The sequence below is a fragment of the Amphiura filiformis genome, chromosome 10, assembly GCF_039555335.1.
Source record: "Amphiura filiformis chromosome 10, Afil_fr2py, whole genome shotgun sequence".
NCBI classification, from domain to species: Eukaryota; Metazoa; Echinodermata; class Ophiuroidea; order Amphilepidida; family Amphiuridae; genus Amphiura; species Amphiura filiformis.
The window spans coordinates 30,652,945-30,676,126 of NC_092637.1; the positions used below are offsets into that span (position 1 = coordinate 30,652,945).

General features: G+C 37.8%; 1 protein-coding gene across 1 annotated transcript in view; it reads right to left on the reverse strand.

Moving 5' to 3' along the window:
• Positions 1-23,182, reverse strand: part of LOC140161794 (prominin-1-A-like) — a 153,353-nt gene that overhangs the window by 18,535 nt on the left and 111,636 nt on the right. The window contains exons 10-23 of the mRNA XM_072185091.1: positions 23,029-23,169; positions 20,294-20,370; positions 17,401-17,484; positions 16,335-16,484; positions 15,073-15,196; positions 14,179-14,352; positions 13,208-13,369; positions 11,012-11,077; positions 9,957-10,049; positions 8,542-8,748; positions 7,621-7,710; positions 6,871-7,066; positions 6,126-6,212; positions 4,034-4,105 (exon numbers count right to left, since the gene is read on the reverse strand). Coding sequence (XP_072041192.1) covers positions 4,034-4,105; positions 6,126-6,212; positions 6,871-7,066; positions 7,621-7,710; positions 8,542-8,748; positions 9,957-10,049; positions 11,012-11,077; positions 13,208-13,369; positions 14,179-14,352; positions 15,073-15,196; positions 16,335-16,484; positions 17,401-17,484; positions 20,294-20,370; positions 23,029-23,169 — 1,723 coding nt within the window. The remainder of the gene's footprint in view (positions 1-4,033; positions 4,106-6,125; positions 6,213-6,870; positions 7,067-7,620; positions 7,711-8,541; positions 8,749-9,956; positions 10,050-11,011; positions 11,078-13,207; positions 13,370-14,178; positions 14,353-15,072; positions 15,197-16,334; positions 16,485-17,400; positions 17,485-20,293; positions 20,371-23,028; positions 23,170-23,182) is intronic.

Consider the following 23,182-nt stretch of genomic DNA (forward strand, 5'->3'; position numbering starts at 1 on the left):
TCATCAGGGAACTTTGATTTTACAGAATTTTCCCTTCAAACTTGGTCAAAGTGTATCTAATGTGTTCTAATATATTATATTGTCTAGCCACTCTCTGATTTGCATAAATAATCAGCTAATTTCCATATATGCATCCTTTTCTAATTGCCTCATGATCCACCTTAATCAAGTGTCTTCAAAGAGAAATATTACACTTCAAACACACAATGCTACCAGTGAAAAAATCACATGTATACGGTGGTATTTGTCAGGACAAAATGAGCACCTTAACTTTCAGGCTGTACAAACTGATTGCTCTCACGGAGTTACTAGCACATTATCTCAAGAACAAACACTTCAGTGGGACCTTAATACTGGTCATTTTTGTGTTGTTAATATTTTGCCCTTTCCCACTTTTGTATAATTTCACTTTCTTTTCAATTTGTGATTTTGATTTTTCTTGCATAGTCCTATACATTATATGGCATATTATTGTTGCATTCTGTGTTGGGCACCATAAGCATGAAAATTGCTGATATGGGTAGCACTATTACTCACTGATTCCTTTTTTTAGATGCACTGACAGCCTCCTAGACAGGGTTGGGCTCACAGTAGACCTGCTAAACTCCCTATGTTCATGGAGTTGTGATATATGACATGAGATAATATAAGCCTAATCCAGTACCAGTTATTGCTGAACTAGCCAGACTTAACTATGATGAATGAATACCTTAAAGAGGCAGCCCTGCCAGAGCAGTTCTTCTGGGGTGAACCAAACCTGCCTGGTTATCAAATTAATCAGTGACAAGGTTATCTCTGAATTTGACATGTGCTAATTGATATTTTAATATCATTGCATCAATTAGCACCTTTAAATTTAGAGCTAACCTTGTTGCTGATTAATTTGATACCCAGGCAGGTTTGGTTCACCCCAGAAGAACTACTCTGATGGGGCTTGCTCTGTAACTTCAATTTAGTATAGTCTGAAAAATTCATTTTACAGCCTTTTTTGTTCTACATTTCAAGTCTTAAAGCTTTGGAATACAATTACATCAAATGATATCTTAGTACTTTTCATTATACTATATAAACAGAGCACTTGAAGTAAGTTGACCTTTTTTTCAAGGTCAAAGTCGGTGGTGCGCAATATCTTACAGAACAGCTTGTTCCTTTTACAATAAAATTATACATTGAATTTGTACTCATCACAGAGCTCTATTAATTGCATGTCAATCATACAAATACCTAATCATCCTGGCAAACACAAAACGTTTAAAAGAAATGTTTAAATGTCGGGTTATATAAATGGTATAACACATTTTAATAACATTAAAACATGTTTTTCAAAAATGTCATGCAAACACATTATAACATAATCTTATTAAGTGTTAACAAAATATTTTGCAAAAAAATTGCCAAAAAATATTTTACAATCACGTTTTGACAACATTTTTAAAATTATGTAGTGGTTTTTATCAACCATTTTAAAAATGTGTTCATGATCTTTATATAACCCGACAAACATTTTGACAAAAACTGAAACATGTTTACAACATGTTTATACAGTTTTAAAAAAACCATTTTGTGTTTGCTGGGATTAACTTAATTCCACACACTACAGAATCTGCAAGTTGAAAGCAAATTCTGAGAAAAAGTGATGATGACTACAAAGTTATAGACTCATCAAATTTGGAGACGTTTCTGGCCAAATTCTGCCATTAAACAATTAATAATTGACACTATAACAAAAGGAAGCATATGGTAGGGTCACCAAACATAAGATAGGACCTTTTTGCTATCAAAATTTCCAGAATATTCTCTATCTTACAAAACATTGTGTCATAAATATTTCAGAGTGTTGATTAATATATTCATGTGCAAAAATATGCAATTGCTATTTTTGGTATACTATGAAAATATTTACATACATTGTATAAAAAAACACATACTGTACCAACATTGTGGAGCAGTTTCACATATGTGTACATCCATATCAAAACGATGCACTTGTCGGCTGCTACATGTGTCTCATTTCACATAATAGCTAGGAATGAATACCAGACTCATCTCAAGTGGAGGTCACTTCAAATCATCCCCAAGACACATGCTTAAAGAATGTTATCTGTTTTCCTAAACCATGTGACATGGGGATGATTTGAAGTGACCTCCACTTGAGATGAGTCTGGTATTCATTCCTAGCTATTATGTGAAATGAGACACATGTAGCAGCCGACAAGTGCATCGTTTTGATATGGATGTACACATATTGTAGCTAGGCCTGGACTGATGTGAATTGTTATGTATTACAGGTGGCCCCATTTGTATAACCACTTTTCACACACTATTTGATGTGGATTTTTCCCCAATAAAACACAATCTTTGTCGGACCACTTGTGACCAGAAGTTCACAAAATAATATTGAGTTCATATTGGGGTTGTGAGCCATAGATTTGAAAGCCAAATCTGATAATAAAAGAGGAAGTATAAATCAAATTCCATAAAATCGGAAGTCCTAAACAACCTGCTGTTTCAGATCGAAACACAGGACCAATGTGAACTGAATGTAAAATATAAATAATTCACATCAATCCAGATCTTACAATATCATGTGAAAATCCCATATGTCATTGGGCAGGAAAACCCTTTATGCTTGTGGCCCCTGAACATGTTTAAAACAAAACTGCCAACAGGTTACATATTTCTGCTATAAACATGTTCGTGGGCCAATGACACATCTAGGAGGTTTTTCCTGCCTAACGACTATATAAACAATGTAATGCTGCCTTAGGCAAATGTACTAAGTAGCAGCTATTTATCATTACTTATCAAAACAACAAAAACACATACAATAATGATCCCTGCTGTCAAATATTATACTATGAGTTGTAAACAGAGTTGAAACAGAGAGAAGATAATGTCATGACGATGATGATGATGATGTGGAGTTGAAGCATGGATCCAGGTTATCTCGAATAGACTACAGCATGGAAGAGATATCCAAGTGTTCTTGAATAGACTACAGCATATATAGGAAGGCAGACTTGATGATATCAATGACTCTCAAGACGACTACTACAGTCAGCGTAATGTTTATAAAAGTCACACGATTCCCAAAATCACAGCATAGATTCTTGCATTGCCTACTGTTGCAAATGGTGCAAAAAATTCCATCCAGACTTCCACACGACATCAAGTAAAACAATATGACTTGCATGTTCCAAAAAAATATCTTCTCTGCTTCCAGATCCAATTGAGTTACAAAATTTGAATAGCACACAATTCTATATCATATCATATCATATCATATCATATCATCATAAACCAGATACATACAGTATCTGTTGCAAAAATTATTCCCACAAAATTATATCCTTTATATCAAAACATACCATATGACACACAAATATTATGGGTATATTAAAATCGTAAACCAAAGGTCACTGGTAAGCTAATAGTGAACACACTATACCTAGCATAATGACCTTCAGGTGCATGGGTATATAATCACACTTTTAAAGTTCCAAGTGAGCCTATTTTGAATCGAGTTAGCTAATTTAGTATAACAGCGTTATACTCCCGTCATCTTTTTTACATTTTCCTAAGACACGGCTTGAGTCAATGCTTATTATAAATAATGAAGCTATAATTCTCACTTTGAGAATTGACTTTGGGAACTCATTTATAAACTTGATACCCCATTTACCCTCCCCTATGTGTGATTAAGACAATGTATACAAAAAGTTATGTGATGGTGATCAATTTCTCCTCATAACCAATGTGTAGCACAACAAACGAGCCCAAGGTCATTTGCCAAGTTATTTTGAATACTCATCAGTCAAATGATAGTCAAAAATACTTGTAAAGGTCACAAACCAAGTAATAGTGAACACATACTACTAGAATACTGTGATATAACCATTAGTAATGATAACACACATTAAAAGTAAGCCCCATGGTCACAGGCTAAGTTGTAGTGAACATCCATCAGTAAAATAATGATATGCTAATGATATTCAAAAGTAATAGTCATGAGGAGGAATATTTAGAGGCTCACCGGGATGGTACGCAGGAGGCGGTGCCATGGGACGCCCTAGATCGTTGTAGTGGTACGCCATGATGGGCTCATCTGCAACGTGAATGAGACGTGACGATGAAAAATGGTTAAAGCATGCGAATATAATCATGTAATGGGATAAAGCATAATAAGCTATTATATTATATTGCAGATGATTTCCACAGCTCCATCTCATGAAAGTTCCGACACTATGGGCTCAAAGTTCACAAGCATGTCAAAATGTGACCATCCACGATGAACCAGGTGTAAAAGTTTCAATTATTTTGGATACTCAATTTAGTTACAATGTACAAAAAATAAGCTTCAAAATAATGTATCACATGACTGTGATAATTGCTTAGTAAATAGTAAACTGAAATTTTGTTGAGTTTATTGAGCCATATATGTGCCCATCCACCACAAAGTGGTCGTAAAGTCGGCATTTTCCATTTTGAGATACAATCAAAAACAGTTATTGGATTTCTATGTTGAATATACTAGGAATTTGACCTTTAATGAAATATAACTTCACTTCCAGATGTCCTATGAAGCTGGTTGAGGTGTCATTTTGAAGCTGAAAGTGAATTCTTTCAAAATCTGCAATAAACAGAAAATGATCTAGAGCCAACTTTACTACCACTTTGTGGTGGATGGTCACATATCTGAATAGACCCTGATGACTCTATTTACACCTGGTTTTGTAGAGTTGGTCACAAATGTCATCAATGTATATGTAATGCATGATCAAGCTGCTGGCATTATGGATCCCGGGTTGTGGATATTCTAGATGAATTCCGTAGCCCCACCCTAATAAGACCAGAGCCCAGATTCTTATATAAATCTCTTATACTGTAATTAAAATATTTTAGACCTCCCTGATTGTTAAAGCATCATGTGAATAATGTAATATACATGTATGTCACCAATGTCATGACGTAGCTTCATCCTGCACAAGACCACACTGCTCTGTTTATCCATCTCTTTCAAAGTTGTATATACATTTACATCATGATTGCATGCATATAGAAAAGCTGAATCAATACGATGGTAATATGTGACACGATCAAGGGAAATGAGTCGGATGTCGCTAATATTGATTTTGAGATATTGGCAAAGAAAGTGTTATAATTCTTTTGTTTTATATTGTTTTCAGCGATTGATAAGTTGACATAACTTCGCAAAGAAAAGTTGTATCAACATGGGGTTTTCAGTTTCTGAAAACTCTACATGTCCTCTTTAGAAACATATGATCATGATCTTAATCTTCCACAGAGGGAGTGTGAATTTCACATGGGGTTACCTGAATAGGTACGCAATTCTATTTGAAATCTACCCCCCTGTGTGGGAGATCAAGGTTCAGTCTTCCATAGGGGATGTATGGATTTCAACTGGAATTACCCATTTTGAGGAATAAACTGAAGTACATTTTCTGTCCAAGCAGTACCACTCCTTGCCTATATGGTCAGGAATCATTTGTGAACACCCATACCAAATGGAAGCACTTGAATTGTTGTTTGTTTCATGTGTCTCTGTTTACATACTAGCTAGGAATAAATACCAGACTCATCTTAAGTGGAGGTCACTTTAAATCATCCCCCAAAGACAAATAGTTTAGGAATACAGAGAAAATTCCAAAACTATGTGACTTTTTGGATGATTTGAAATGACCTCCACTTGAGATGAATCTTGTATTTATTCCTAGTTATTATGAAAAAAAAAGAGACGCATGTGGCAGCTGACAATTTCATCCCTTTAATATGGATGTACGCAAATGATTCCTGACCAACAAGGCAAGGAGTGTTACTTCTTGGAAGGACAGAAAATGCAATTCAGTTTATTCTTCAAAATGGGCAATTTCAGTTGAAATCCATGCACCTCTATTGAATACTTGACCTTAATCTCCAACAGAGGGGGTGCAGATTTCAAATGGAGTTGCTTACCTATTCAGGTAACCCCATGTGAAATTCGCACTCCCTTGTGGGAAGATTAAGGTCAGGTCTTCCATAGTGGGTGTAGGGATTTCAACTGGTATAGCCCAATCAGGAGTACACATTTGCTCTTTGGCCAACAATGTTATAGTGTTATTACTTACCTGGAATGTACTGTGGATTTTGTTGTGCCATCATGGGTGGTGGTCCTCTATCATTGACTAATCTGATGTTGTCATGGTGACCGTGACCTAACGATAAGAATGCACAGGAATAGAATTATATGTTATTTTCTTGAATCATTTGATGTGTTTAAATATATTTGTTCTGATTTACGATATAAAGTTTTATATACCTCATATAACGTATAGATTCCTGTCATCTGATTGGTTAAAAGTGCGGTCATTGAATTAGCTATGCCCTCAAAATGAACTTTGGACCCGGTTGAGTCTATGCATGCGCAATCGCAACATACATCCATTCGGTTTATAAAACAAATATTGACTGCTATGAGGGACATGGTATGACCCTCGGCTATGACCCTCGGCTAAGCCACGGTCATAGCATGGTTTTGAGATCACCTTGGGCCTATAATTTTAACCATGTCCCTCATAGCAGTCAATATTTGTATAATAGAAATCAAAATCTTCCCGAAAACATTATTACAGTGATTTTCCTATGATATTAACATTTGCTGAAATTGTAAAAAAATATGATATACAGACTGAAATTTGAATAGCAGGTTGTCGAAAATGGGGAGCATTTTGCTCTACTACACTATAGGTAAATCGAATGCTGCACAGGCATCAACCAACAAGCCTCAGCACACTTCACAATCAACCAATAAACGGTCTAGAATTTATGTACGAGTGATAAAAAAAACCCTAATCCATATTGTAACTGACTGACCTGTTGGAGGCATGTCATCCATTTCGTCCATGGGGTAATTCTCCTCTCCACGACGGGATTTGTTCTTCTTAGGTTTCTTGGGTTTAGGTTCATACAACTCGTCCATGATACGGTAATATTTGGCTAACTTGATAGAGAAGATTATACTTGGGATTAAGAAGAACACACACCAGCCTAAGGTGAACCACAAGATGTTCTGAAAACAGATCAAAACACAGATATTATTTATATGTATATTCATATATAGTGGTAATTCTTGGGATTAAGAAGAACACACACCAGCCTTATATATATATGTCTATTGGCTAAGCCTTTTGGCTAAGGAATTATTAAATGTATTATTTTAAATAAGCAACACATAATGTGAGAACACTATGATTATCGAGTAATCACACACGTGTTGTGTTCACTCAATTCACTAGTTTTCAATTCACATTGGCTGGATCGGATCGGATCTGGAAAAAGCTAGTACAGATCGGGATGAGGCTAGAAAAGTTTGGATCGAAGTCTGATGTGCCAAAAAATCAGATCCAGATTGGGGGGGGGGGGGATGATTTCAAATTTGTCCCCCCTGGCTTTGGTGATAATACTAAATAATATAATTACACTTCAATGTCACAAACTGGGAGCACTTAATTGTCACCTTGCTGCGATAATTGCATTACTTTTTTTTTTTGAAATTTTGAGAAAATGCAAATAATAATATTAATAATAATATAAAAATGGATATTGCCTTTTTGTTATACTTACCAATGAATCAAAGCCATAGTAACACAGTGTTGAGACGAAAGTGTCATAGACGTTACGTACCGGCTCACAGCGTGCAAAATCATCTTCAAACTGAAATTGTAACAAATATTATACATCAATTAGTTCTGATGGAAATTTATTTGTAAAATATAGGTTGTAGTTAAGTTTCTTTAAGGAATCCGATTTTTGCACAGTATCAGACACACCAAATTGCATTCTGAATACGAGGAATGTCCTTCTGATATCAAATAATTTTTGATTTGGATAAATTTGTGATATCATATAATACACATTTTATGGCAAATTATTAAAAATTGATATTTTTAATATTTTTTTATATTTAACAGTCCTCAAACTTGATAAATCTAATGATATGTACTTAAAATGTACATAGCTGTGAGGAAAAGCCAACCATCATTTTGAAAATTGTGACCATCCATCCGTATTATGAAAGGTCAAAATGCTCAAATGATGGATGGCTTTTCCTCCACACTACCTATACTTGAAGTACATATCATTAGATTTATTAAGTTTACTTCAAGGACTGTTCAAAGCCAATTTCAATTTTAAATAATTTGCCATAAAATTTGTATTATATTGCAAAAAATCTAAATTATTTGATATCAGAAAAACATTCCTCGTATTCAGAATGCAATTGGGTGTGTCTAATGTGCTCTCAGGTCACACAAAAATACTGTGCAAAGGTGGGTGACCAACCCCGTGAGTAGGTTAGCAAAACAAAACCATTATACTATAACATTAGATGCTGTGTTAATATTATCCTTAGTTATAAGTAGATATTGAACTGGACTCCACCAATGCCAAATCTACTACATGTAGTTTCTAAAAATCTTCTTATCTGAATTCACTCAAAATCTGCAATGGAGTATCAAGAAAAGCCTTCCATTTTCATAAACTTACCTTCTGTAAGGCCCAGTCTGAATACTGTTCAGCATATCCAATAGTATTATCAAGGTAGTCAGACACATCATCCTGAAGGGCTGCTTCTGTCTCAGGTGTATTAATTAATGCCTCCGAATGGAATGCTGCCGAGGACGTGTTATCTGCATCCTGATCTAGGATTGGGTCTAGCTCTGCCGTGCGGTATACACTGTCCATTGTCATGCTCTAGAGCAAAAAAAAAAAGGGTTGGGTCAATTCGACTTTGTTCATCCCGACGTTGTGTATACTATAAAATTCTTATATTTTTTAATACAGAATATGCACAAAGTGTTTAACAATGAGGGTAGACTCGTAAGAGATGTAATCAAGCTAAATGAGTGATGTTGATCAAAAACAAAATTCGGTTTTCAATTTCATTACCATTCTCACAGTTTTTCTCAAAGCTATTTTGCTGCAAACCCCCATCATAATAGGCTTGCGGTACCTGAGAACATTTAGTGTTGCTCAGAATAATAAAATCAAAAAGTTCAATACTGTTATTAGCTATCAATATTCCGAACATCCAACTCATTTTGCTTGATCACATCACATAATGGAGATATTAAGGTGCAATAAACTGAATGATTTGTGTAGAAAATAAAGAATATCACTTGCAGTGTTGGATGTGACACAAATTGTTTTCCGGTTTTGGAAACTCAGGCTGGAAAATCGGGTCAAACTTAAGCTTTTTCATTTGTAATGGTGTCGAATTCTGCATATATCCGTAGCAGAAACAGTTTTTCTTGGTAGAATTGAACCTTTTAAAAGCAAGAAAAGCACTTCGAGAAATGCAAGATTGTGTTTTCTCTCGTTAAGCCTACATATCTGGAAATATGTTTAAATGATATGGTCTTTTCAGATGCCCTCAGGCTAGCGGCACTCTGTACAAATTGCCTATACCGATTCCGAGGACAAGACCTGTGTAACAGTCGCATCCCCTGCTTTGTAGGTGTTTACCCAGGTCATGGTCTGTCTACGTGACAAACAGTCAGGGTCAGAGGACAGTGCAATCTGTCTGCTGCCATGCCGTAATATATCTATCAGCACCTTTTTGTACCGTTCGCAGAGTGTGACGTCTGCACAACAACAGCCTAATATATATGGGCATAATGGCTCCGCCCAATGAACCACATACATCCAATAACACCGCCTTTTCGTAGCTACGTCACATTATAGCTCATTCATATCATTACATATTCACAATCACCTTTCAGGATTTGCGGCGTGACGAACAGACTCTTACACAGGTACCGAGCTCACACTGTCCTCACTTTAGCGATCGAAGTAGAGCCTCTCTTAATTTAGTACTCTCAGATGCCCTCTTGTAAGTAACAGCCCTTGTTTTTTGTTTAGACAGACCTATATAACAGCATGCACACCCTATTAATACTCACCATTAGGTCCTCCATAGGCACTACAGTATTTACATGCTGTGCTCTCAACATATCAGCTATGTTTCTGAGATCATCTCCAACAGTTGGATCAGCCTACACACATCAGAATATGGAAAATATACAGAATAAAATATATACATGTCATACTGATACTAAGTTTGCAATACCAATATCAAAGACAACATGAATGCAGGGTTGCCAAAAAATTTCAGCCCGAATCGCGGGTCAAATAATCGAAAAGTCGTTCAATTTTTCTCATAACCATTGGTTTCTATTGGGCAGGAAACTATTGGAAGTCATGGGAGCCAATGTTGAAAAGTCACCCAATTTTTTTCTTTACGATTGGTTTCGATGGGACAGGAAATTGTCATAAGTTGTGGAGAAAATTTTCAAAAGTCGCCCAATTTGGCTACCAAATTGCGGTTTTGACAATCCTACATGAATGCCATCAGTGATTTAATGTATCAGCACTCTTTCTTAACAATTGTACCATAAAAACTTGATAGCATATGTGCTTACTATCGAGCGCTTTTAAAACATGCAAACATGAAAAGCCTTATCCACAAAAGTGTAAAGGGTTTTGAGCAAATCATCGATACACATAGTTGTATACGAACAAGTAAATCTGCAAATGTGTGTCTCAACCCCATTAGCTCAGTTGGTAAAGCGCCAGACTTTGGTGCAATTTTGTGTTTTCAAAAGTGCTCAATAGTAAGCACATATGCTAAATACCAAGTTTTTAACAGTATTTCTCCAAGATCAAAATTAACATTTTGGCATTTGTAGAAAGCCAGATTTATTTTTCTTTGTCCCTTTGTAAAAGAAGTTCAATTTGGATTTTGCCAAAATATGCCATATATAACTCATTTATTGTAGCTCACACACCAGAGGAATTAAAATACCAACATGAACTCCTTACACTGAGAATGGGAGTCACAGTCATGCATTCAATCAAGGTGAAAACAGATTGTGATGAAATCAGACATCCTCCTCAGCCTTTCTTATAGTTATACATTATATATTTGGGTGAAACATTTGATAAGAGGATTACTTACGTTTGCAGCCTGATCAAGTTCATCAGCATATGCATTCAAATCAGTAGGGACTGGAGGCGGTACAAGCTGGAATACAAATAAATTTTGAAATAAAGTATCAGTGGCGAATGTGGGGATGCATAGAAAGGGAGCACACATGATGTGCCTGCAACTTCATATGGCTATAAGCTTGGGGCTATTCCAGTAGAAATCCATATACACCCTTTAAGGAAGATATGACCATAATCTCCTATATAACATGTAGATTGCAAATGGAGCCACCCATTCAGGTAACCCCATTTGAAATTCACACTCCATATGTGGGAGATTAATGTCATGTCTTCCACAGCGGGTGTATGAATTTCAACTGGAAGAGCCCATTTGTGACCATCCACCACAATTCAAGGAATTGTAATGTCAGCAGAGCAGAAAGACACTGTGGACTTCAAGCAGAAAGACACTGTGGACTTCAAGCAGAAAGACACTGTGGACTTCAAGCAGAAAGACACTGTGGACTTCAAGCAGAAAGACACTGTAGACTTCAAGCAGAAAGACACTGTAGACTTCAAGCAGAAAGACACTGTGGACTTCAAGCAGAAAGACACTGTAGACTTCAAGCAGAAAGACACTGTGGACTTCAAGCAGAAAGACACTGTAGACTTCAAGCAGAAAGACACTGTGGACTTCAAGCAGAAAGACACTGTAGACTTCAAGAAGAAAGACACTGTAGACTTCAAGCAGAAAGACACTGTGGACTTCAAGCAGAAAAACACTGTAGACTTCAAGCAGAAAGACACTGTAGACTTCAAGCAGAAAGACACTGTGGACTTCAAGCAGAAAGACACTGTAGACTTCAAGCAGAAAGACACTGTGGACTTCAAGCAGAAAGACACTGTAGACTTCAAGCAGAAAGACACTGTGGACTTCAAGCAGAAAGACACTGTAGACTTCAAGAAGAAAGACACTGTAGACTTCAAGCAGAAAGACACTGTGGACTTCAAGCAGAAAAACACTGTAGACTTCAAGCAGAAAGACACTGTAGACTTCAAGCAGAAAGACACTGTGGACTTCAAGCAGAAAGACACTGTAGACTTCAAGCAGAAAGACACTGTAGACTTCAAGCAGAAAGACACTGTGGACTTCAAGCAGAAAGACACTGTAGACTTCAAGCAGAAAGACACTGTGGACTTCAAGCAGAAAGACACTGTAGACTTCAAGCAGAAAGACACTGTGGACTTCAAGCAGAAAGACACTGTAGACTTCAAGCAGAAAGACACTGTGGACTTCAAGCAGAAAGACACTGTAGACTTCAAGCAGAAAGACACTGGACTTCAAGCAGAAAGACACTGTAGACTTCAAGCAGAAAGACACTGTGAACTTCAAGCAGAAAGACACTGTAGACTTCAAGCAGAAAGACACTGTGGTTTTCAAGCAGAAAGACACTGTAGATTTCAAGCAGAAAGACACCGTGGGCTTCAAGCAGAAAGACACCGTAGACTTCAAGCAGAAAGACACTGTGGTTTTCAAGCAGAAAGACACTGTAGATTTCAAGCAGAAAGATACCGTGGATTTCAAGCAGAAAGCAACTGCAGATTTCAAGCAGAAAGACACTGTGGACTTCAAGCAGAACGACACTGTGGACTTCAGGCAGAAAGACACTGTAGACCTCAAGTAGAAAGACACTGTTGACTTCAAACACAAAGACACTGTAGACTTCAAGCAAAAAGACACTATAGACTTCAAGCAGAATGATGACACTGACGCAGACAGACTTAAAAAAAGCGATGGCACACCTGCAATTTAAATGCGCGCAACCCACACGAGTTAGCGACTTGCGGAAAACCGCCCTGCTGACTAAACATTCAGAAGGTTCAGAAGGTTCAGAAGGCAAGTTCTGAGGTATGGTTTGTTGAACATCTTAAAAAAACAATAAAAAATAAAGAATTTCCCACTGCATTTACTTTTTTAGATCCCTTTCAATCAAGAAATAGGGATGTCATATATCATTGTAAAGCTTATTTTGAGATAAATGTGCCTGTTCAATATCTCAAAAAAGTGGTCACATTTTGTTTTGTGAGTTGTTCTGAAGATTTGCTGTAGTATAGAAAGCTATGCCCTCAGAAATTGACATGGGAAAATATTATATCCCAGTCATATATAACAAGATAAAGAAACATGTATTAGACACAACAATTAGTTTGGAACATATCAACTTACTATGGATTCAAAATCTAGTACATCAATGGTTTCCAAAGCTATGGCATCAATGGCAGCTTGTAGTTCTTGTTGGAAGTTGTCAGGTACCAAGTCTAGATCAAAGTCATCCAATGTAATCTCATCAATCAGCTTCTGGGCTTCATTACGTAGTTGCTCCAATTGCTGAAAATCACAAAGTCAATGTTACAAGGATTTGATATGCATCACAACAGGAGATGGGAGAATGGGCTCCGACTCATAATCAGTAGACTGCGGGTTTGAGCTCCTGCGACGCCATTGTGTCGTGCCCTTGAGTAAGGCACTTTATCTCAATTACTCCTCTCCACCCAGGTGTATAAATGAGTAAAGGCATTCTTAAATGCTGGGATGGTAACAGACTCGCTGTAGAGGAGGTGTAGCGATCCCCCTATAGACCACTTGACATCAATGTTTATCAACAAAGGCAAGGGATTGGTCTTTCGATATGCTCTAACGAACCGCTTCACTGTTCAATGGTTTTCTTGTACAATATGAAATGTGGTGGGAGATTTAAAATACACATGCCCTAAGCAAACTACGATGCGCACACACACTGCAGGGCAAAGAACAATGGAAAGTGCCATAATGCGTGCACATACTGCCGGGCAATGACGTCACATGTCAAGTGGTCTATAGCAACATTACATGGAGGAGTCTGGCCCAATTGCCAATGAAAGAGAGATGGGTACTCTGATCACAGTTTATATGCATGATCGCCTTTACAACAGGAGTCTATCTTTGTGAGTAAAGAGTACTGTGCCTGATTACAGAAAAATACTCACTTAATTTTTTGGGATTAAAAAATATTATCTTTTTTAATTTTGGCAAATTAAATAAGACTAATGCTTCAACACTGCTTATTAGCCACCCCCTGGATAAAAAATAAATAAAAATTGGAAAAATAAAATAAAATAAAAACACATTGGAATACTAATTTAAGCATATATACTTACATCGTCTATGATTGTAGTGTTGAATACCGTATAGAGCATGAGACTTGAATACAAGGACTCGTTTCTTCCACATGACTCCAGCACACCAGATACAGTCAAGTTGATAGTGGGATCTCCTAGAAGGGTTTCTCCTAAGCAGTAGCCGTCGCATAGGGTACCGTTTTGGTCTATAGTCTGTAATGATAAAGGTATGCACATTATATTACCTGAATGCAAGGAATTAGTCTTAATAACCGCAACAGTCTAGTTTATTGACGGATCCCCTAGAAGAGCTTTTTAAAGCAGTAACCATAAGATATGGTACCAGTAAAATCTAAATGATACAGGTATGCACCACAGCAGCTGAAGGGAGTATCCCATCATGCATTGCAGTCTATCTGCTTGCTCCATAGCAAACACATACAAAATATAGACAAGAGCTGCTTAGATATATTGAGAGCTATGGATAGTTTCACAATACTTTAGAGATCATATTTTTTCAAACAAAAGCCTAAGTTCCTCTGATATAAGCAAGTAATTGAAAGTTGAAGTGAGGAATTTTGTGTACACTTTCTATATATGGCATGTGTAGTTCTACTTTGGTACCGCAGAGCATGATGGGATACACTGTGGGTATGCACATTACGTCTTTATAATTTTTTTTCACATGATACAGCATACCAGCAACAGTCTACCTAATTGATGGATCCCCTATAGAAGGGCTTCTCATATTCAGTAACCATTGCATTGGGTACCAATAACCCTAGAAGGAAAGAGAGAAGACAAACAAAGTTGTTTGCTCTGGGTGGAATTCAAACCCAAGAATTCAAAACCTCATATGCCAAGAACTAGCTCGCTGACACTTAGCCATGGGTCTTTCACTAAGTCACTAGTATAACAATATGGGAATCTTACCTCACTAAATAGGCTGAGATCAGTCATAGGCTTGCATGTGAGTGTACCAACAGCCATTATGGTGAACATCATACAACATATTAAAATAAGCACTGGTATAAAAAGGAATGTGAACACAACACCTCTGAAACAAATAGCATAAAAAAAAAGAAATGTCAGTCAGTATTTTCTCATTACAATCATTATTTCAATCAATAATTAGATAAGAACACATTTTTCCCTTTACAAGTACATGCAAGGTGTAAAAAAAGGCTTAAAAAAGATATGTAAGATATGATTAGCAGTAAGGTTGTGTTGTGTTTTTTGGTTACGTAGGGTTTCATCATGGCTATCTGCCTGTCAAGACTACCAGTGGCAACAGGTGGTATGCGCCGTGCATTCTCTAAATTCAGTAAATTTCCATCGTCAACCGTGTAATTGAATGGGATTATTTTGAAATTTTAAAACGCTTGAAATATCACAAACAAATTGACCTATGTTAATAAATAATATAAATACAAGCTAAAACCGTTTGGGGTTCGATAATGAACCCCACAAAACTAACCGAGTATATGGAAAATGCCATACGGCCGGGCGGTTTCACAAGTTGCCGGCTCTATAATGCCACTCGCCGCCTGAGTGGCAATGGATCATGAAGGGCCCACAGGGCTATCTGCCTGTCAAAATTTGGGGCTTAATGCTGCTACACTTAGTGAGGTATATTGTATCATATATAACTTTTGACCTCTGGGATTGAGATTACCACTGGATAATGAAGGGCCCAGGGCTATCTACCTGCCAAGCTTGAGGCTGCTCTTGTTTCATATAACCGTTGACCTCTGTGGATGAGTCTATCAAAGGGCTCCCAGGGATACCTGTCATATTTGGGCCTAAGAATGTTGTAAAAGAACATATTGGCTATCAAAAGAACTGGCATGGGTTAGAGTTGCCATCACAGAAATATTAGAGAAGGAGAATCGGGACTCCATATACCGCCACATACAATCGTGCCATCAGCTATCCTTAGATGTCCTTACCGACTGTGCGTGAAGACGAACGAAAACAATTTTCATCTGAAGCGTCTTCATACTTGCGTGTGGGTTGCATCAAGTGCGTCACCAAATGTGCCCATCATACATGTCACGCTTACATGACAACAAATACATCGAGCGCATTCGGAGGGAAACTGAATACTCCCAATTTTTGCTCTATGCCTGTATCAAGATGGTGGTCAAGACCCGGTTCTCTTTCTCTAATACCGTGGTTGCCATTGAGATACTTACGCTACCAGCACATTGCCGCCAGCATTGGACATCCTTGTTCTGTCGACAGGTGCGACATTTTTGTAGGCACATGTACCCATAGTGAGACCTATGATGTTGAACATGACTATCAGCAGCACCATACAGCACAGACCTATCACTGTATACCGTCTGTAAGAAATATGAAGATCAGCAACGATCAAAATACAATGGGCAACTTGAAATGGTCAGATTTTACTGCATTCTGTTTCTATGCATCTGTGTTATAAACTAACATTAACCATGCACCATCACCTAACTATCACAAGCATACCTACACTTACACACCCCAACCCCAACACACCATACATTGGTTTACTTCAAGTTCGGTAGTGACGTAAATGCTTTTTTGCAGTTGCGCCACAAGATGTTGATTTTATATCACTAACAGGGGACACACTCTAAAATGCATGTTATCTGCAGTTCATTGCACATATACTAGAAAACCGGAGATGGTCACTGGGTCGCAGGAACATCCCCTGTTGGAAGTTCATAAACATTACTGTGTTCTGGGTTGATTATGTGTCATAACCTCCAGCCACCCCTCCCGCACACCCCTCCCACACACACCCCCACAAAGTAGCAATTGCTTTATCTTGCACCTCCATGCAACTGTGAAATCCTCTTCTTTACACTTACGCTCACTACATGACACAGTTACGTTTCACAACAACACTTTATAGGTTAATGCAATGCAATGAAATGAAATGATATGAAATATGGAATCGGCCATTCCAATTGAAATCCATACACCCTTTATGGAATATATTACCTCAATCTTCCACACAGGGGTGCAGATTTTGAATAGAGTCCTCCATTCAGGTAACCTCATTTGAAATTCACACTCCCTGTGCGAAAGATTAAGGTCATTTCTTCCATAGGAGGTCCATGACTTCAAACTTCCACACAGGGAGTGTAGATTTTAACTTAAACCCACACGGGTGACTCCATTTGAAATCTACACCCCCTGTGTGGGAGATTAAGTTCATGTCTTCCATAGGGGGTGGATGGATTTCAATTGGAATAGCACAATGGAATGACATATGACCTGTAATAATTATAATGATCCTTCCTCTCATAGGCAGCCCGTATGCCAGATCGCCAATCTGTTACTTCTGTTTTTTCTTTTTTCCTGCATATACAAAATGTATTAGTTTATGGGATGGAATGTTGCTACAAATGATAATGAGCGGTTAAGGTTAGATTTAGCAAAGAACCTAAATACAGAGACATCCAACAGCGGCACTTCATTTGAAGCGATCTCTTTTTCACTGCTATACAATTAAGGTATCTGGAATGAGCGTTTTGACAGTATTTTTGTGGGACATGAGAGCACATCAGACATATTGAATTGCATTCTGAATACGAAGAATGTCTTTCTGATATCAAATAATTTTAATTTTTTGAAATTCACGATATAATAAAAATTTTATGACAAATTATTAAAATTTGATATTTTTCACATTTTTGATATATAACAGTCCTCAAAGCAAATTTTATATATACACTTTAAGAATATATCTAATGATATATTCTTAAAGTGTATGTAGCTGGGAGGAAAAGCCGACGATCAATTGAAAAATTTGACCTTTCATATTGATCTAATTTTTTTTGGTGTTTTCGGAAAATAAATCCATATCTTCAATACGAAAGGTCAAAATTTTCAATTGATCGTCGGCTTTTCATCCCACCTACATACATTTTAAGTATAAATCATCAGATTTCTAAAGTTTACTTCAAGTACTGCTAAATATCAAAAATATCAATTTTTAATAATTTGCCATAAAATGTATTACATTGCTAATTTCAAAAATCAAAATTATTTGATATCAGAAGGACATTCTTCGTATTCAGAATGCAATTCGATATGTCTGATGTGCTCTAATGTCCCACAATAAATACTGTCCTAACGCTCATACCCCATCCCTTAAAGGAACTTCATACAATTGCCAAGACTCCACAGTGCAGGCTAATGGATATGAGTGGCGGCGCTATTCAAAACTGCCAATCCAACAGGTGCAGGTGAAACAGAGATCGCTTCAGACACAATCAATATTTGTATTGAATAATGATAGAATTGGATATCCCGATATTTAGAGTCTTTGGATTTAGACACCAGAGCCAAATTTGTTCAATCTTTGGAGCGCACATCTATGCTGCCTATGCTTGTTACTATTTATTTATTGCAAATTTGTGTTGGTCAATATAATAACATGCAAAGATTCATATGTGATCATAATTTACAATAGTCAATTAATTTATAAGGATCAATCAAGCATGGATGGGCAATTCATACACTCTTCGATAGCAAGAACCAATCAGAGCAAACATTAGAAAAATGCTAACTATATGCATCCTTTGTGTATAATGCAAGGGCGCACACTCTGCGTACTACGCGCAGTGCTACCAGGCAATCTTGTGGGTTGATTGATGCATTCATATTTCCAACATTTTCAGTGACAATTTTGTTATCAATATAGCAAAAATCATGGAATCTTTTTCTTGTGTCTGAAATCGGTTACTAAAATAATGCGTATCACTTGTTGCTCGAGATTTCACTCCCAAAAAGTGATACGCATTTTATTAATCCTTAATCGTAAGACGTACTAATTTGGATATCTTGCCTTAGGAACATTACAGCAAATGATTTATGAGTGGATGTTTCATAAAAAAAAGCGAGCAAGTATGAAAATTCAGCATCACAAACGAAGTTTTTCAGCAGCAAATGCATATGATTGAAGTAAAATCAATGAAACTGATCATCTGCTTGTACCCAGTGTCTTAAATGGGTGAGACCAGATTGACAGCTTCATCCCCCCACTTTATCCTGCTGATCAAAAGGGAGATTTTGGCATCAGAAGAAAGCCTAGCTAAGAAACTATTTCTAAAAGTTGACAGCATTTCAAAGGTTAATTCTCGGACACAACATGTACATTTGAGAGCACCACGTACATCGCACAAGCGTAAATGATGTTGTAAACTATGCACAACTTGAAAATATTAAACCAATCATGCCACGCAATGTTGTTGCTAAGCAACGGTTGCTAATATTAAGCTGCTGCGAAGAAAGTAGTTTCAACGCACATGCGGATGTACACATTTGTCCGAGAATTGAAAATATCTTTTGCTAGTGTTAAATTCTAGCCCTATGATACACTAAAAGACACTTTTTGTGCCCTACTGATGGAGCAAACATTGAGATGAAAAAAAAAGCGCAATGATTTATAGTGCGCTACGCACAGGGACAAAGTCTAGACATTGATCCACAAGCCTCAGAGCATTTTACAGGTTGTCGCTGACCACCACGGCCCCCACATCATAACCATTTAACAACGACTCAGGGACTTTGTTGCTTAGAAGCACACACCCACAATTGACTTTTGCTGCCAGGATCAGCTCCCTGAGTTTCATACAGATTACAACAAGACAATTAGTATTTCAAGCTAACTCAATTTTTCTACAAGAGCATACTAAACCTCCTCTCACACAATAACCAAACACCTTATTGATTGAGCAGGCAGTCAAGTTAGCTCAATCGTTAAGGCGCTCGACTCTGATGCGAGAGGTTGTGGGTTCGAACCCTGGCGGTGCCTAGTATGCTCCCGTGAAAAATTGAGTTAGCTTGAAATTCCCCTGGACAAGGAACTTACTGCTAATTGTCTCGTTGTAACCTCTACGAAACTCGGGGAGCTGATCCTGGTTGCGATGGTTATTTGTGGAATGTCTAGGGTGTGCACTCTTGTAGCAGCAAAGGCCCTGATTTGTTGTTAAATAGTTTAAGGAATGATGTGGGGCAGTAGTGGTCAGCGACAACCTGTAAAGTGTGCTGAGGTTTGTGGATCAACGTCTAGGTGTTGTGCCTGTGCGTAGCGCACTATAAATCACTGCGCTTTTTTAAAAAACTAGTCTGCTTGAATAGACTGTCAAGACCATGGGCTTACCTGTATTGGTCATATTCCTGCTGAGTTTGCTTAGCATCATTAATGGCTACCTTGGCGTCATCTATAGTTTGCTGAAACTGTAAGGGAACAACCCAAAAGTTCGATGAAGCCCTATAAACGAAAGTCCTTTCGTTAGGGAGGGAAGGGGTCAAAAAGTCCGATTACGTTTGTAAAAAAGTAGTTAAAACATCGGTCAAAGTTGATCTTTTTTAAGGATTTAATATATAATTGTAAAAATTTTAGTATTTTCTGAAGTACGATATTGACATTTTACAGTCGTTACTTCAAAATGATTTCAAATCAATATAGAGTGCAGTACTCGCAACATACAACAAATAAGTTCATTTTTAAAGCAGCTGTACCGCACTTTGATTCTTTTTTATTAGAAAATCCAGCAAGTCCTAATTTTTTTTCGTGCCAAAAAAGGTATAAAGAAAAGTATTTTATAACAAAATAAGAATATCTGTTTCTTCCATAAGCGTGATCAATATCCTATTGTCGCACCTCCTCCACAACCCCATCCACCATAGCGACGGCCCTGTATCCTATGAATACGGGTTGGAATTTTCGATATTTGACACTTACGTTAGAAGGGAGGGGGGAGGGGGTTAGCCTTCTAACGAAAGGACTTTCGTTTATAGGGCTTCATCGAACTTTTGGGGTTTTCCCTAAGGAAGAAGATAAATAATGAAGCTGTCATCCATATATGATATGCAATTGATTCATCACATCATTTTTAGGACAGTTAAGGAGAAAACATCTCAGGAAGACGTCTAGACCCTCCCTCGGGTCCATGGAGAACGACTGGTAATGTAGATTACATAGCATTAAAAATCAACCCAATACATGGACCCTCCCAGTCTGTAAGCAATTTGCCTTCTAGTTCCCACAAAATGATGGGAGTTCACTTTTACGGATTTGGAGTCACGCAATCTTTCTATATACCACGTCCATGTTTTCACTACATTAACGTTTGTGTAAGTGACTAAAACAACGCTATTGTATCCGACCAATCACCGCAGCTTGGCAGCGGGGGATATTTGAAAAGGCTTCCCTAGCTAAATAATGTGCAAACATTTGCAAACCGCACACGATAATATACGCAATATGGACAATAGGCCTAAGTCCGAGTCGAGTGGTTGCCTTTTATTATTGCGCGTACCATGGGTCTATCAGACGCGTGCCACTTGAGCTTAATACCTCTCAGTTGTTGACAAGTGTCCCACCCGATCTTGCATCACATCCCGCAGCATAGCTTTGTGCTACCATATTTGAATTGAAACTGGGGCGGGGCTTTCGTAATTGACATCAGAATCACTGGGCTTCATTGAACGAATATTTGGAAGGGAGATCTGAAACATATTGGACCAGTCGAGGATTCAGCGCTCAATGTACTTTCGCGTTCACTAATAATACGAGTATGTTTCTATATTGCTGCACTGACTGTGTGTGTAATCAGTGGCGTCGATTTGTGGATGAAGAGGAATGGGTTTTTGGCATTGAGAAAACTAAGGGGGGGGGTTACAGGAATAGGGCATTATGTAATTATTTATTGTTACATTATCCAGAGATGGAACTGAACCGAGACTGGGGCCAGTCTAGAAGACGTCAGGAGTAGCCGAGGAGAAGAAAGCTCATATGTTTTCTGTCGTATACCCGTCATTGCAGTGCCTTGTATAGATGAGTTGACCTCAATGATTATCAACAAAGGCAAGGGACTGGTATATCGATATGCTTGAGTGAACCCCATGCAACCACTACACTGTTCAATAGCCTTATTGTGATGTGGCGGGAGTTTAAAAACACGTTTCCTGAACAAAATATGATGCGCATGCATACTGCCAGGCAAAAACAATGGAAATTGTGATGATGCGTGCGCATACTGTCGGGCATTGACGTCAGTAGTCATCTCATCTGTAGCCAATGCCTTGATTATGTAACAGGATCAATGACTTCTGATTTACTGTCATTTATGTGCATGGTTGCACAACTTTTGGGAGGTCTAAAATGGGCTATTCCGTTTAAAAACTATACTACCCCTGTTGAAGATTTTGCAAAATTCTTCTACAGGGGGAGAATGAATTTCAAATGGAATGAACACATTAGGCAGCTCCATTTGAATTTCTCTGAGAAAGATTCAACCTGAATCTTCCACTGAGGGAGGGTGAGTTTCAAATGGAGCTGCTACTGGGTTCATTCCATTTTGAAATTCATACTCCCCCTGTGGAAGATATTTCCAAATTCTTCCACAGGGGTAGTGTGGATTTTATATGGAAAGACCACATCTAACCAAAACTAGCATTGGACAGAAAACCAAAAGCCTGGATAGAACAATTACATACTAACATAAGCACACAACTCTTCAAATATTGGACCTGTCCATTCAGGTCACCCCATTTGAAATTCACACTCCCTGTGTGGAAGACTAAGGCCATGTCTTCCATAGGGTGTGTGTATGGATTTCAACAGGAGTAGCCTATTGGCTGTCAGAAGTAAAGTAACTTGTCCCCATGAGACCTACCTGCCGATTGGCCAAAAAGAAGTTTTCATTATCAATTGGACCAATCAGCAACATTGTTAGAATAATTTCACCACGCAAAAAAGTTCAGGTGAATTATTTGAAAAGCTCCATTCTGATTGGTGATTAAAGTAAAGATATCATGTAATTGACCAATCAGAGGCAATGTTAGATCGGCAGGTAGTGCTCAGGGGGTTAAATTACAAGTTGTACTTACTGTGCTAATTTGATCTGAAAATGACTGTGCAGTGTCGTCTAAAGTTGACTTGGTTTCGGATAACGCTTGTTTAACATCATCGACTGCTGCAGATGATTCGGCTGTTATGACCCCAGGTATACTGTTATATACTTGTAGCACCTACAAATGGCAA